Here is a 16,489-nt window from a genome sequence, read left to right on the forward strand (position 1 = left end):
TTTCGACATGTTAAATAACTCTTTTCTAAGAATTAGATGAAATAAAAAAATGATAAACAAAAATAAAGAAATTTTTTTTACACATGTAACATATACATTTACCATCATCTAAAAATTTGAATCAATCAATCTTTTTCTAAGATAATGAAGAAACTTTAATTCACTATTTTTTTAAATAATCGAATTTTATGGATTTAAATCAATGATTTTAAACTTTTGATCATTGATATACTTCAAAATATAAAAATATATATATATATATATATATATATATATATATATTTGGGAATTTATTAATTAAACTAGACATTGACTTTAAAATTTATTTACACATGCTACACAATATACACTGTAAGATATGAAGACTCGCGTACGACCTTCTGGACGCTCTAAAGGATTGCACCAAGTACACTCGTAAATTTGTCTACGATAGACCACGTGGAGGTCACGTCGCTGAAATAAATTGCACATCGCCGTAATAAAAGTTTTAATGCGGGAAGTGTAACACTGGTAAGTCGAGCAACAAGAATTTAACGAAATAAAATGCAATTCGTACAACAACAACAACTGATATTACAGAAAACACAATGAAGATGGCGTTAACGTCTACTACGTAATTATTATATATATATAAATATATATATATATATGTATATCACTCTTGAACTCGAACAAAATTGGCTTTCTGTTGATTCAAAATGAATAATTCGATTTCCACAAACATTTGTTATTTCATTTTTAAAACATGGAAACAATGATGATTGTTTATCTTATTTTTTTATCTTATCTTATTTGTAAGAGAAATATAAAAATTAAAAAAATTATTTGTATTTTCTATTGACATAGAAATGGCGAGTCAATACAAATAAATAACAGTGTCTCTAGAAAAAATACAAATGTAAATACAAATATACATTGTTCCATATTTTAAGTATCGAATTAATTCATTCAATTAAATGTAAGCGCAATTATAATAGCTACTTATAAAATTACAAAAACAAGAACACAAGAAAACGTCGATCAATCGAAAATCGTTTAAGAGACTACATTTCTAGTAAGAAAAAAAAAAAAAAACGAATTAACAAGTTTCGTTCATACGAACACAAAAAAAAAAAAAAGAAAAAATTGCACCGGCCAATTTTTGAACGCTATTCACCATACTGTTGTTTTTTCCATTTTTATTTTATAGTACGACAGGCACGCACACTTACGCACACGTATACTCTAATATTTGGACATTTGTACTTGAAGTATTTATAATCGCGTGTATAACAAAATATTCGAAGCTACATTTTTTTCTCGGCTCTAAGAATCTGAGATTGAGCCTCATCTATATAGATGTAGTTTGCACTGTCGTACATTTAACTGTAAACTTTAATTTTTATAGCAATAAGTTCAGAGAAATATATATTTTAAAATTAATTTTAATGACAAGTTTATTAATATTATATGTATATATTCGTATGAAAATTTAGAAAAGAGAAAAATTTATTTTTTTTGCATATAATACGATGAAGTTTTAAAAAGTTTTTTAGGCATTTAAATAATTCGAACATATCTTAGGCCTATATTTAAAAACATCTGTTCAAATATAAAAATCGTTTTATCGATAAAAATAATTAAAATAAAGTAAATTTTATGAAATTCTTCTTGAGCCAGAATTATGTATTGCATAATTATTTAATTATAAGCTTATCATGTAGGAGGAACAATATAAAATAAATAAACATAAGTATTCCTCCTAAATTAATAATTAATGAGAACATGAACAAATTCTGTAACTCGAATCAGTTAAACAGTTTCACAATGCAAACCATACCACAGTCTTCCAGCTTAAGTAATTTGGTCGAGTTTTCAACATAAATTTCATCTCCTAATCTTATCATACGATAGAAATATCGTATATTAAACGACGTAATGGATCGTCGTAAAATCCGACTTATCAGTACCTAAACAATCATCTCGAAAAATGGGAGATAAGGATTGTTTATTATTTTTTTCCTATATATGGCCTGTATTCACCCTCGGTTAGTTAATTTCATGTAATCTAACGTAGGTGCTTCAGGTACTCTTTCGAACAAATTTCTATTTAATCTATAACAAGAATACCACGAATCTTAATAAATAATAAATAAATACAAAAGCCGTGATAAAAATTATTTGGTAAGATTATTTCGCCTCTGCGAGGAGATCGAAGAGAGACATGATTACAATTATGATTTACAAATTAAGAAATCCAAATTTAAATCATGTTGCAATAGTTTTATCGAAAAAAAAAGACAAGATTTCGTTTCATTTTGTGCAAGATGATAATTCATAATAAAATGTTTTTAAGTTTTCAATATAAAAAAAGAATTTAATGATACAGTCTTTTTGTATAAAAACTTCGAGGTTAGACGATGAATGGAAGAAATATTCGAAGATTAAATATAAAGTCAGGTTATGTTCATTTAACATGTTAAATCATAGCGATAATTTTATTAATTTTAAAATTGCAAATATTCAGATAATTGAGACCTATTGGAGAGATATTAAATAAAAATTTAAATGCAAAGGATAGATTCCATAAGAAAAGTATAATTCCACGAGAATAAATCTATCTTGAAAAAATGAGTGAAATGATGCAATTGCAATAATCCATTTAAATAACTTTTACAAATCATAAAAGAACAAACCCTTTTTGAGTAATAATAAAATTTGATTATATAACAATAAAAAAATTTGTTTTATAATTTTTTGCAGTTTCTACTGTTTCTGCACAAAACTATCAGCATATTTACACTTTTTTATTGATACTTTAACGAGTAATGTTTTGTTCATAGGAATGGCTCACCTTGCATATAATGAAGTCCAACCAATAAAATTCTCATGAATTCAAATAAATTTTTCATTCTTGTCTTTTAAGTTTCGAAATAATTTTGAATGGAATTATATAGTTCGAAATAATTGAATTATTCATGCGAATAATTAATTACATTTTTTTGCACGTTGAATTGGTAACCCAAATACCTATATATTTTTATTTGTACGAATTAAATCTCGTTATTATCTCAACTACTTCGACGAAGTATTATAAAGAATATACGAAAGTAAAACAAATATGCTGAAATTTCATATAAGAGTAACAATCATTTCGCAACAATTTCATTCCATTTAAGTTTCGAAACGATGTAATATCTAATTAGCATTGTATATAGTGAAAATGTTTCTAATATAGTATATCGTTGCGTATTTATCTTAGCTATATAAATGTAATTTTTAACCAATTTACAATCTTATTAATTTACGTTGATAAATTAAAAATAACGAATTTTCTTTGAGAAAAATAAACATAGAGAATTAGAAAAATTATTGCACTTAAAACTTTTTAACTAATTAACATCCCATGGCATACTAATATGAAATTATTAATTAATTTGTCCCTCTTTATTAAAAGTTATTTGGACAAAGAAAAAACGAGAAAAGTACCTGATTCGTATCGTTGATCGAGAAGCTCGGTAATTTTCATCACTCTTTAACCATATTATGGTTTCTTACCCATAGAAAAATATTTTTTATAGAAGTACGAAAAAAAACGAGAAATTATTTAAACGATATCCTGACCATTTTCTACCTGACACCCATAATTGTCTTTGTCCTTATTCGCATCTTTATCTTTATCCTCATTTCCTTCATCCGTTATATCTTCTTCTTGTTCCTTGAGTTTCCCTTCGTTTTCAATGGATGCTAAATCTTCATTCTTCTCTGCCGAATTTGCAGAATGTGATTTGTTTAACAAAGAACTGAATTCTCCAAATTTTAAAATTTCTTCCATGGCTGACTGTTCTAAATTCACCTGTAACAGGCATTTGCATATCATTATCTGAATTAATTTTTCTATAATTCTATAAATGATAATAATAACTTTTATTACATTAATGTTTTTCAATTCATAATAATAAAGAAAGATAAAAAAAAATTGAAGAAAAAGTAAGATCATTCGTGAAAACATTTACAAATCATTGATTATATTATGCAAATGTTATGAAAATACGTCTAACCTTTCTCGGTCTACCCCTTTTTGCTTTACCAGGTACAGAGGAAACCGACTGACAACTGGAACTCGACAAGTTATTCTTTCTCTTCGGCCATTGTAAATGCGAGTCCAAATGCTGCTTCAACTTGTCCTGCCTAGCAAACATTCGTGGACAAATACTACAGGCAAAAGGTCGTTCACCTGTGTGAACCCTTCTGTGTCTAGCCAGATGAGAAGCTCTCGTGAAGGCCAAAGTGCAAAGATCGCAGGAAAAAGGTTTATACTGAGCTTTTTCAGACTTGGTCTGTATCGGTCTGCTCTCTTTTCCTTCATTCAATCCTGATCTCTTCGTAGATATATCGCCCTTTTTCTTCATGCTTAATCTCGAATTGTCGTCCATACTCTTCGAAGAATCCTGAAAATAAAATAGCGTCACGATGAAGAAAAATCGTTTCCAATAAGAATGATTTTGAACTTACAAGAACGTACGCAACAATTGAAGGATTCAGAGGCTAATCAATGTAAGTCAAATTCTCTGAAAGTGATTTACATAATTTAAAAATCAATTTTATCGTTCAAACTTTCAAATCAAAGAAATCAATTAATTCAATTGTTTAATATTGATTTAATTGATCTGTCAATCATTTGAACAATAAAGAAATTTTTGAAATTCGTCATAAGTCATTTTCAACAATATGATTTACACGGATTAATTGATCTTATTATCACAATCAATTTATTCCCAATTTATCACATCCTGCCTGATTATGAATACCGATCAGCCAAAATTAGATCAAGGAATAATTTAAATACCAATGAGAATGAATTTCAATCATGATCATCTTATCGTACCAGACTCTCATCTCGTTCTTGTAAGTCGTCGTTCATCTGTATATCCGGTACCGTAGGATCTGAGGAAGCGTTATTAAAATTCGACTCGCATTTAACCGAACTCGAATCCTCGTAACTCTCCCTCGTCGAATCTTCCTTCGAAATGACGCGATCCTTCGATCTATATTCCAATATATCATTGTTCCTCGTCGAACGTCCCACCGACACTCTTTTCTGACCCTTGAACCTCGTCTCTCGTTTGTACATAGGAGGCGGCATACGTCTCTGAAATGAGGAAATTACGTATTATCGAATTTTTAACGAATTAATACGATTCAAGCGAATTCAAGTAATTTTGATCAATATCCTTCGATTACAGCTTACGATTTGCGTGTCAGAGGTATGCAAAGGCTCGTCGAACGCATCCTCGTGGCCGTCGATCACCATTGGATCGTCTTCCACCTCGATCTCCTCCACCTTGATGTGATCCTCTAACGACTCTATGGAAGACTGTTTCGACAAGAATGGAATCACGGACGGCTCCTTCATGTACTCTGTCGTGTGAACTCTCGCTTCTATGTGACACCGTTGCATCCGCGTCTCGACCCTCGTGTATGGGCTACGACTGTTTTCTTGGTTCCTCTGGTCACCGGAAAGGCCACGGATCTCTAGATCCGTCGCAGTCTTGATCAAAGAGGGCAAATGCTCCTCGGCCACGTCGATCGAACCGCGATACATGAAGTCCAGAAGGCATTCCATCTCTTCGACTGCCACGCCTGCCCAAAATCCAAATTGTTTTAATAGATACAGTTTTTGTGAGTTCGTCAATTGAATTTGATCGTTGAATTAATTATCGAGTTTGAGTTGATTTATTTGTTAAAATTTTGTTGTTAAAAAATAACAAAATGTGTACCTGTTTCAGAGTTTAGCTGGCTTACCTTTTAAAATAAGAATTGGCTGTTCACCGTAATGCTCTTTGAAGACTCTTTCGAAGTAAGGACTACACGCAGCCAAGACCAATCTATGCGCTCTCAACATTCCATCTTGACAAGCTAACGTTGTATCTGTCAAGGAACCACTTTTGTACAATCCTTCGAATAATCCAGACAAGTTGGCCAGATGATTGTTCCACGTGAGGTTGAATGTCTTTTCGCCCATTATTGTGACGTATCCAGTGTTCCCTATGAAACATTCATGCGCATGAAACTTTTTTTAGAATTTTATCTACTAATTGATAAAAAAAAAAAAAAAGTAAATGTTTAATAATGATCGTTTCGTGTAAATTATATCAGGAAGAATGTGTCTGAAAAAATTAATGGTTCGTTAATCGATGCCAACGATGAAGCATTGCATAAAATTTTGTTAATTAATTTATTAATTAAATGGATATGTTCATAAGAAATATCTATATTCATCATATTTATTTTACATGTTTAATATTTACCTTTATTAATTAACCGTATGCACTTCATGTATGTAAGTTATTTTGAGCAATATTAAAAAAAGAATTTACCCAAAATTCAACACGTAAAGAATAGATATCTTCAATAAATTTGCATGATATTTATATGTCAATCATTTTGAAAATTTCGATTTTATTCTCCATTATTTTAATCATAATACAGAGATACAGATATCTGTCGAGAAAGTACAAATACATCGAATCGGGCAATGATTGCAATTCACACAAGGAAAATATTTCAGCGTGTTTGTAAGTGTTACATCATAATTGAATCATACTTGTATATTGATACTGACATTGAAACATCAGTTCATTTCACACGTTCCACGCAATTATTCGAATCCTTTGTGTCGAGATATTTATATAATAGCTCGCTTCTTATTGCTGTACACGCGATGCGACAAAGTCTAACAATATTGGTATATAAACATTCGTGTGCACGTGATGCTCGTGCAGTTTAAGCGTTCACAAAATCAGAAGTTCATGAACGACAATTAAAATCAAAAATAATTTATTACCATTATTGGAATTAATGTTTATTACAGAATTTATTATTAAAGAAATTTAAACTGACGAAAAGAAAAAGAAAGAAAAAATTTTTCATTGCATTGTTGAAATTTGGAATAATTGTTCAAAAATTAATCAAACTCGTAATTTTATTATTAATTAATTCCATTTGGTGAAACTGAAAAGATTATTTTGCTAATTTTCTCTTTAATTGATGTATGGCAGAAAATTACTTGTATATTTATTCAAATGTTATTTCGAGTTACATGCATTTTCACGCATGTACGCTGCATACAAATCAGTATAAAAATAAAAAATCGTTTATTATCGAGGATATAAAGTCGAAAGGAAAAAACAAGGATTCGATTGTATAATTGCAAGATATAGTAAAAAAAAAAAAAAAATTCTATGACTCTATGAAAAAAAAATTAAGAAATAGAAGATGCCGATATACAAGATCTTCAAAGAAATTTATAAATAGAGTTGTATCTAAAATACAAGAAATATACTCAACAACAGAAAGAAAGAAGTGAAATCAAAATTACATAAAATAAGAAAAAAAATACAAAAAAAGGAGATCGCAAGAAATAAAGTGAGGTTACATATCTTCTCATTTTATCAAATTAAAAGAAGAATGAAAAAAATCATGAATTCTCTTGATTAAATAAAGAGAATATTAAAATAAAGAAACATTTAACAGGATGATGAGAAAAATTATATCAGAATTGTTATCAGAATGTTTAAAATCAGGATAAAAAAAAATAGAAGAAATCGAAAAACAATGATCGCATGAAATTACATATTTCCTTATTAAATTATGAAAAAAAATTATAAAATTATCAAATGAAATAAGAAAGAGAATTTTGTTTAAAACAAACATTCAATATCATGATAAGAAAAATTAAGATTGAATTATAATTATGTATAACTCCACAATAAGAAAAAGTAATAGAAAAAAAAGAAAAATTAACAACGATCGCGAGAAGCGAAATGAAATTATATATGTGTATATATGTGATATATTATATATGTGATATATATATATCAATCAGGTAAAAACAAAAAAGAACAAGAAGACATTGCGAAATTATCAAATAGAGAAACTCACAATTTAAATACGATCGCAATACGATATCCGGCGTAACGTTGTTATTTATATCGCGTGAAATAAAATGGAACTAGGGGAAGAAAGCTAGGCTAGTGAAATACATGGTCATAGGGAGGATGCACGGTTAGGTGTATGGATACACGGGAATGTAGTGGAAAGTGGGCTGAAGAAGGGCAGAGCGATCTAGCGGTGGTCATGCGCAGACGTGCATGACTAGGTCCGATCCATAATTTCGTTGGTGGACCCCGTCACGCATTTGCCAAGGGGCTAGGCTCGTGTGTCGCACCCTTTTTTCCCTTTCGTTTCGAAACTGGCTACGTCACACGAGGGGGGACCACGAAAATCGACGACTATCTAGAGAGAGAAAACGGCCCCCTCTGCGCGATCGAGGATGGTCGTGTTCTTGCTGGGAAGAAATTTTAAACATGTTTCTTTTTGGCGACAGAAAGAAAGAGAAAAAAGAAACACACACACACGTCTTGTTTTAACCACGAAGAAAAAGATACTAAGAAGTGTGAAGTAACAATATAATGTCATAGGGATTTAATTCTTTACTAGTACTTTTTGTGTGAAAAATAAATAAAAAGAATGCGTTATTAAAATTATAATTAATAAAATAATGAAATTAAATTCGTTTATTATACGATTCAAATTTCAAGTTGAAAGTTAAATGCATTTATATAATATATATTTGTAAGTAGACAAATAGTCATTAATAATAAAATTTAATTATTTTTTTCTTCGTTTCGAAAATACGATAGAACTGATAAAAAGTGAAACTTATTTAATATCATCAATTTAAGATAAATTTTATTGTCAAGATATTTTCATATGTAAAAAAAAAAAAAAAAAAAAAAAACAAAGATAAAAACTTCATGAGGCTAAATAATATATATTCGATTAATACCAAATATTCTTAGTTCTTTTTTAAAAACATAAAACATCAATATCATCGAATATCTAATATCTATTATTATTAATTTTAAGTGATATAAAAGTTCAATGAGTTATAATCACGCGAAAATTATTTAAAATTATTTTTTAATTTTTGAAAATCAAGTTTTTTGGTTTACTGACTTATTGATTTATGACTTCAAATTCTAACATTATATGAAATATATTAAAATAATATTAAAATAATATTTGCATATTATCAAATAATGTCAAATTTACAACACTTATATACGACTAGATATATAATTTATACTATATGATTTGTGCTATATATGTACTATATGATATAAATTAATTAACCTAAATAAAGTAAGGATATAAGTGAAACAAACATTCATCAAGATGAAACATTGAAACATTGTAAAATTATTCTTGAAAAACACGTACAATATATGTAATATGTGCATTGATTACGTAGTAAATAGGTGCATGCAATAAAAAGATAACAAAGTTCAACTTATGTTTTTACAAATTATTCATTTACATTAATTTAAGATAAATCATAATTATAATTTGTCCATCTTTAATAATAGATTCAATCTTTAATAATTTTTCAGTTTCAGTCATATATTGAAAGATTTCGTTAATTCGATATATGTAACACCGTGATAAAAAAACAATTGATATCAGGTGTGTGTAATCATCATTTTAGATACACATTATGAAGATAAAGTTATCGAAACATTGTTAAACACATATAGAAATAATGTTTCTTGCTTAAAATTATAAGAATTAAATTTAAATTTCGAATATTAGATTTAGGTTAGGTTGTTCTACATTAGACTTTATATTTCTATAAAAAAACGATCAAAGTGACAAAAATAATTTTTTATTAACAATATTGCTTATAAAATAAAATTATTAATGAAAACGATTACTACGACATTTTCAAGGAAAATTTCATTCACGTTCGAATAGCTTGTGACTATATTCGATGTACCATCTGTATCCTCGTACAAGTATAATAAACATACTAAAACTATCCACTCAACGAGTTACGAAAATAACAGCGTGAACAGAAGCAGAAATTTTCACTAACGAATTATTTTCGTATCACTTTTGTATTTTACTAATATATTAAAATATTACAATAAATGTTACATTTTCATCAAATAAAAAAATGTTTATGCTTTAAATCGATAAAATATTGCTTACTCAAAATTTATCATTTTAACCTATACATATTTATAAAAGCGGTCGACACTATTAAGCAATCGTACATATTCAATTTCATAAAATTCAGAGTATTATACGCTTATGACAATACTTATTCATTATGGTTTATTTGAAATTACGTATCGAGGTCACTGATTCGCGTGACTAAGGTATCCAAGAATGCACAAGATCTCCCGTGGCTGGTTAGAGCGCTCTAGAACGCTGAAGATCAAGAGAGCAAAGAGTCGGTTTAAACCGTGTGCCCCGTCCTAACGTCGACTCTATTAATACCCGCGCCTTGTCGTCGCGTCTCGAGAACGTGTGCACAGATATAGAAGCATTAATACGACTGTCCTTTTTATTAAAAAAATCTTCTGTTCTTAGCATCGACAAATCGAACAATCACTTTTGTGTTGATCTCGATACGAGTAATACACGAGAGAAAATAAATCGAATACTAGAAAATAATCGAAACAATTTTAAAGCTTTAAAAATCGAGGTATCGAAGTCTATTTCAAGATTGTTATTCTACAAAAATAGAAACGTTGAGGGTCTATCGTTACGATAAATTAAATCAATTCAAAAAGTTTGTACAAAAATATATATTTAATCGTGTATATTCCCTTCGCGAATTTCATTATTTTACGATAAAATTGCGAATGAAACGACATGATCTTCGATATCAACTCGAATGCGAAAAACGAAAGAAAGGAGTTGCAGCTTTAACAGGACATGTCGTAGATGTCGTACAAGTGCATTCGCAGTCAATTATGTGATCAGCTACGACCATTCGCTTCATGAAGCTATTAGGAACAAGTTAATAGAATCATCGCACCGTTCCAGTGTACGATGGGTTATGGTAAACAGAAAGAGGAAAAGGTACAAACTGTTGCGATTCTAACTTAGCCTACAGATGTCGTACGAGGTCTTAAGCTCGATCGAGTCAGTGCAAATACCTAATCGACAATGTCATTTCACCCTTGTGAAAAGTTCTTTCGCCGATTCGAATCGATAATTCATCAAGAGATTGCTGTCAAACTACAACTATATTTAGCGATTTGTTGAACAAGTCTTAAATTAGAAACGCAACGATACCGAGCAAAAAAAAGAAGCGTAAAGGTTGTTTCCCGGGGATGGGTACACCCTAACCATAAATTATATTTTCTTCATATTCACTCACCTTTGACGATAAAGAGTTAAAAGACGATTAAAGTCTCGTGAGATTAAAAATATCAGCAGCAGGAGATCAATCGGGCGACCACGATCCAAGAAGGAAGGTAAGGTTAAAATACACCTTGGCAAGTTTTCACTTGTTCCTTTTTTCCCACAATCACCGTACGTACGTTACATACACCCTTATTTCATTCGTTCCCCGAAATAAGAAGTTTCGAGCGAGAACACCGGAGAAAAAAAAGCGTACGCGAGGAACGTACACCAAGTGTGGTATCGAGCAAGCTATTGGGCTCACTCTGCGAGGGGCACGGCACGTGTTGGGGCTCCCTCGACCGAGTCGCGACTGATATCATTTCCAGCGGGGGACTGTGGGGTCGGCAGCCAGAACCCCACCAGGGGGTCTTCGTGCAACCCCCACGCGGTGTCGTAGTAGTCGTGTTCGCCGTCGTGGTTGTAGCTCGTTGTCGTGGCTCCACCGTTGCTAGCCTCTCGAAACCCCCTTTGCACGTACAGGGAATAAGGGACCAGGATGTATACGTACATCATGGGGAGAGTGACTCTCTCTCTTTCTTCTCTCGTATCGCGATCCTTCCATCGTTCTCGCTCGCACTCTCTCGCTCTTGCACTCCCACGTACCTTTCTCACCTCTGTCTCGTTTCTACGCGCACTTTTATCGTCTACCTCGCTCCTCGCGTACTTCTCTCTCTTTGTCCGTATCTCCATCCTCGTTCCGCGCAACGCGTCAACTCGAAGCGTTTGTTTCTCTTTCGCCGTTCTACTAGCTTCACTTCGGTTCAGTGTAAAACACGCGCAACACCAACACGACTGTACATTCTTCCTCCCCCGCCCGTGGCCCCCTCCCCTCGCGCGAATCCCTTACCCCCTACGTATCCAGCAGCTTTATCCACCCTGAACCCTCCTATGTACGAGGGTTGCTTCTCGGCAGGCCTGATCGGACGTTCGCGAGAAGGGACTTTCCCCTCTGCCTCTCTACACACCGCCCTAACCATGCTTTTTTTTTCGTATTTCAGATTCGAGCTTGTTTCGCTCCCGAGAAAAATTTTATCCCACATGTTACATTTCACGACCTCTTCAGCATTTCAACGAATGTTGTAAAATATCGTATTATCGTAAATACAAATCATAGTATTATTTTTTAAAAACGATCGAATGATTATTCAGCAATTATTTTGGCTTATATCCAAAACTGATTATATTTTATTTATTTTTATTCATATTCCTTCTTTTTTTTTTATTTTTTTCACTTCTCAATTTGCAATGAAGGATTTAAAATGTTTTTAGTTGTTTGCCAAATATTACGATATGCTATCGTAAAGAAATTCGGCTTTAAATTGGAGGAAAAGCCAATTTTCGAATGGATGGCAAAGAAGATTTTTGGTATACGAATATCAAATTCTCAACAAAGTCCTCGAGGGCAATATTATCGATGCATTATTCGATTCAAAAAGTAAACTCGTATAAAAGACCTTGGAACATATAACTGCTCGTTAAAGAATATCGCAATACGATGAACACTGACTGCAATGGGCACTGACGTAATCATCACATTTATGTAGACGCTCATATTTGATGCGAACCTACATACGTATGCGTAAATCATAATAGTCGTATTCAATTCTTATATCTAGATTCGTGTGTCAATTTAATTTTAAAAAAAAAATCTCTTTCATCAAATTTGAAATCCTGAATGATATAATTGAAATTAAACGAGAGAAACTTGAATTTTATCGCCAAGTAGTGAAGAAATATTTTTACATTTATATTTTAAATTAAACATGAAATTAAATTGATACGGAAAAATAAATAAAACAATACCTTATTACAATATATAATTGATTGTTCACGCTCGAGATGACCGGGCGACCAATTCGGGGGCAGCGAGCGAATATCGATTCGTTATTTTTAGGGGTAGTCTATCCATGAACCCCACCTTCGTCGCGCCCCCGTTCAAAAATTTGTCTTTAATGAATTATTATTATGAATATATTTATAAATTTAGTTTGTTCTGCAAAATTAAAGAAATAAGTAAGTAAAATAAAAAAAATAAAATGTAATGAGACATAGAAAGTAAGAACAATTTTATAATAGTTATAATATTTTGTTATTAAAAAATATTTTACATACGAAAAAAAAATCCAATTTATATCGAAATAATAAAAGTTATGGTCATTTAAAAAATTGAAATAACATATATATATATATATATATGTATATATGTTATCTATAAATTATGTTAATTTATTATAGTTAATTTAAATAATATTAAATATGTATTTATCTATAAATACATATCTAAAAATAGATTAAATAAAAATTTGTTTAATTAGTTTTCAAATATTTATTGCACAGCTGATTAAATTTCTTTAAATAAACAATTCTTAAAAAATATAAGTACATTGATAATTTTTATTTAAAATTTATATTTTATCATTATTTTAGTCAATATATAAAATTTAATATCAAAAATAATAAAAAATGTTATTATAATTACACATGATAATTATGATAAGATATTTTCATAATATTTATTAATTCGTTAAATATGTTAAAATTAATATTAATTTTGTAATCTTAAAATAATATCACTTAATTATCTTCATTTGAATTAATAATATTAATTAACAATTAATTTGACAATAAATTATATTATCATAACATTTAAAATTATTTACAAAAGTAAAAATACAAAATATTTCTTTTCCTTAAATTAAGATTTAAGCATAACTGGTTAAGCTTTGCTTTTAACATTAATAATTATTTGTCAAGACCATGTGTACAAATTATTTGAAAATTTAATATTTTCTATAATTTGAACATAAGCTGGATCAGGACTACAAAAATGTTTTAATAATTCACTATTAAATCCACAATCGCTCAAATTTTCTTTGCCAAAAACATATTCTGGAATTGGTACATTTTTGGATTCCGTTTGTTCTGTAAAAAAAAAAAATTGTTAGTTCCTTATATAATATTTGTATTACAAAAAATAATCATAATTTAAAAGAAAAATATATATATATATATATATACCAAATTTCTGTTTCATTGCTGAAAATGAAGTTGTCGAACCTAACTGTGCACAACTGGCAGAATATTGTTCTAGCTGGCTAGATTTCATTAAAAAACAAAGAGAAGGCAACACATGAGGCAAAAGTGGCCCTTTTAATTCCAAAGAGTAATATCTTTCTTTATCAACACGAACTGTACTTTCTTTAACCTTTAAAAAATGAAAATAATTTTTAATTCATATTATATTATTATAAATATTTATATTATTTATTATTATTTTTATAAATATAAATATTAAAGTATGATACCTTTATTGGTTTTAAAGTTGCACCATGAAAAGCTACGGGTGAGAGGAGAGTTGGAGGTACACCTGCTAAAGGACCACTTGTTGTAATAGCAGATTTACAATTAATTAAAAAATTAAATAAAGCTTGTGCATCAACACCTTTTACAAAAATAAGAGATTGTTTCATATTATCTATTTCAGTTTGTTTCTCTAATGTTATTCTTGCCTACAATAAAATTAGATATTTATAAATAGTGTGTTAAAACACACTAAATATTATATGTATTTGAAAATTACCTGAGAATTATTAATTTTACGAATTTCAGAATTTTCAACTCCTAGACTTTCTAACCATTCATCTTGTGTTTGATCTTCTTCATCATCAGGATTTTCATTCTCAATAAAGTTTGATGTATTTGATAATGTTGAATCCACAGTATCACATCCTGAATCAATTGTATCTGATCGTCGTTTAGAATCTTTTTTCAAAGGCATTGTATATTCAATTTCTATAAAAAGATGATAAAATAATATAAAATCTTTACAATACATTTTTTTATACCTTCTTGTTTCAGAGATTCTCTAAAACCACGTGTTGTAGGTGTCAAAAGTGCATGAGCTTCAGAAATTCCACATATTCCAGCAGCACGGAATAATACAGTAAAATTGTTTGCACACACATAAAAATATGGACATTGCCGTGCTCTTAATAAATGAAAAAGAGATCTAAAACTTTCACTCCATTCTTTGTATAAAGCTTCTTTAATGGCTATATTGTTTACTATTGATATATTACTTGTTAAATTTGCACTCACTTTGCCAGCAGAGCGAGGAAATAACTCTAGCCATGGTAATGAAGGATGTTGCCAAATTAAACAACATCTGTGTAATCTGTTCAGCAGATACTTTAATCAATGGATCTGTCTTTTCTATTAAATTAAAATATATAAAATATTATAAAAATTACCTTGCATTTGGACTAGTATCTAAAGTTGAATCTTTTTCACTAATATCCAAACATCTTACAAAACCAGTAGTACCTGATGCTTCTTCACTAGTTTTTAATTTACAATTCCATGGAAATGGTTTTGGAGACATAAATCTCATTTTAGTTTTTAAAGTCCAATCCATTGGAATATATTTTTCTCCTTTTGGAATTTCTGAATCTAAAATATTCTTATTTGTTTCCAATTGTAAAAATGCATTACTGAATGTTAATGGACAATCGAGTATTACATTCTCAATTTTATTTTTTTTAGGAGTTTTAAGTTTTAATAATTCGAATAATGTGTTATCATTACTAGTTTCCAGCTCTGGAGATGTTATATTCAATTTTTTATTTTTTATTTCATCCTTAACGAAAGGATTTTTTCGTTTTTGACCTATACATTCATTAGATTCATTTAATTCAGTATTTTGCGTATTCTCAATTGTTTTTTGAGTAGGTCCTATTTTTGAATTTTCTCTATTAATGCGTGTATTATTTATACGTGCTTGAAGTGCACGTTTTTTCATTTTTAAACGATGCAACTGCATTACTTCGTCTGGTCTTTTCCATTCTAATAGTTGCACTTTGTTTATATTCTCCATTGGTAATTGAAATAAATTTTGTCATCCTATCACATAAAAAATATAAATAATTTACTAATAATAATAATAATGATATCTAATATTAAAATAATTGCATTATAACATTAATTTTTCTTTAAAAATTTCGTTTTTGAATTACAATTATAGGTTAAGATTTTAAATATTTTATATTTCTATTTCTTTGAAAATGTTGAATATTTTTTAATAATATTGTAAGAAGATAAATATACAATAGTTAGATATACATACGGCTATTTAAAACTTTTTTGTCAATTTAAAAATATTGTCAATTAAATGAAAATTCCGACACTCACTAAAGTCACTATTAAACTCACTACTACATAAAATGTAGTAAAGTAAACAAGATGTCGCATCGAA

The 16,489-nt window shown here is 29.6% G+C and overlaps 2 protein-coding genes and 2 long non-coding RNA genes across 5 annotated transcripts; 2 read left to right on the top strand and 2 right to left on the bottom strand.

Annotated features, from left to right (window-relative positions):
* Positions 1 to 309: 309 nt before the first annotated feature.
* LOC100863488 (uncharacterized) lies at positions 310 to 11,353 on the bottom strand. 2 transcript variants are annotated; one of them, XM_086916578.1, is made up of 6 exons: positions 11,213 to 11,353; positions 5,785 to 6,027; positions 5,231 to 5,622; positions 4,919 to 5,131; positions 4,041 to 4,430; positions 310 to 3,835 (listed from the first exon to the last, which is right to left on the bottom strand). In XM_086916578.1, exons 2-6 carry the CDS (start codon positions 6,002 to 6,004, stop codon positions 3,587 to 3,589), a joined length of 1,464 nt encoding a protein of 487 aa, XP_086772704.1. In that variant the 5' UTR covers positions 6,005 to 6,027; positions 11,213 to 11,353; the 3' UTR covers positions 310 to 3,586. The 2 variants fall into 2 exon arrangements, with proteins under 2 accessions (XP_086772704.1, XP_003692762.2); XM_003692714.4 differs by having other exon boundaries at positions 4,868 to 5,131.
* Positions 5,226 to 6,265, top strand: LOC147656177 (uncharacterized). The gene is made up of 2 exons (XR_015294978.1): positions 5,226 to 5,661; positions 5,769 to 6,265. It is a non-coding gene; the product is annotated as an uncharacterized LOC147656177 (long non-coding RNA).
* On the top strand, positions 10,274 to 15,484 carry LOC147656178 (uncharacterized). Its single transcript, XR_015294975.1, has 3 exons — positions 10,274 to 11,309; positions 12,237 to 15,012; positions 15,097 to 15,484. It is a non-coding gene; the product is annotated as an uncharacterized LOC147656178 (long non-coding RNA).
* Positions 13,550 to 16,473, bottom strand: hd (humpty dumpty). Its single transcript, XM_086916577.1, has 7 exons — positions 16,361 to 16,473; positions 15,489 to 16,137; positions 15,084 to 15,412; positions 14,819 to 15,030; positions 14,544 to 14,747; positions 14,257 to 14,443; positions 13,550 to 14,160 (listed from the first exon to the last, which is right to left on the bottom strand). Exons 2-7 carry the CDS (start codon positions 16,109 to 16,111, stop codon positions 13,988 to 13,990), a joined length of 1,728 nt encoding a protein of 575 aa, XP_086772703.1. The 5' UTR covers positions 16,112 to 16,137; positions 16,361 to 16,473; the 3' UTR covers positions 13,550 to 13,987.
* Positions 16,474 to 16,489: the final 16 nt, after the last annotated feature.

This window comes from Apis florea, unplaced genomic scaffold (genome assembly GCF_048593485.1).
Source record: "Apis florea isolate Af1SG1 unplaced genomic scaffold, ASM4859348v1 contig_3802_pilon, whole genome shotgun sequence".
Classification (NCBI taxonomy): Eukaryota; Metazoa; Arthropoda; class Insecta; order Hymenoptera; family Apidae; genus Apis; species Apis florea.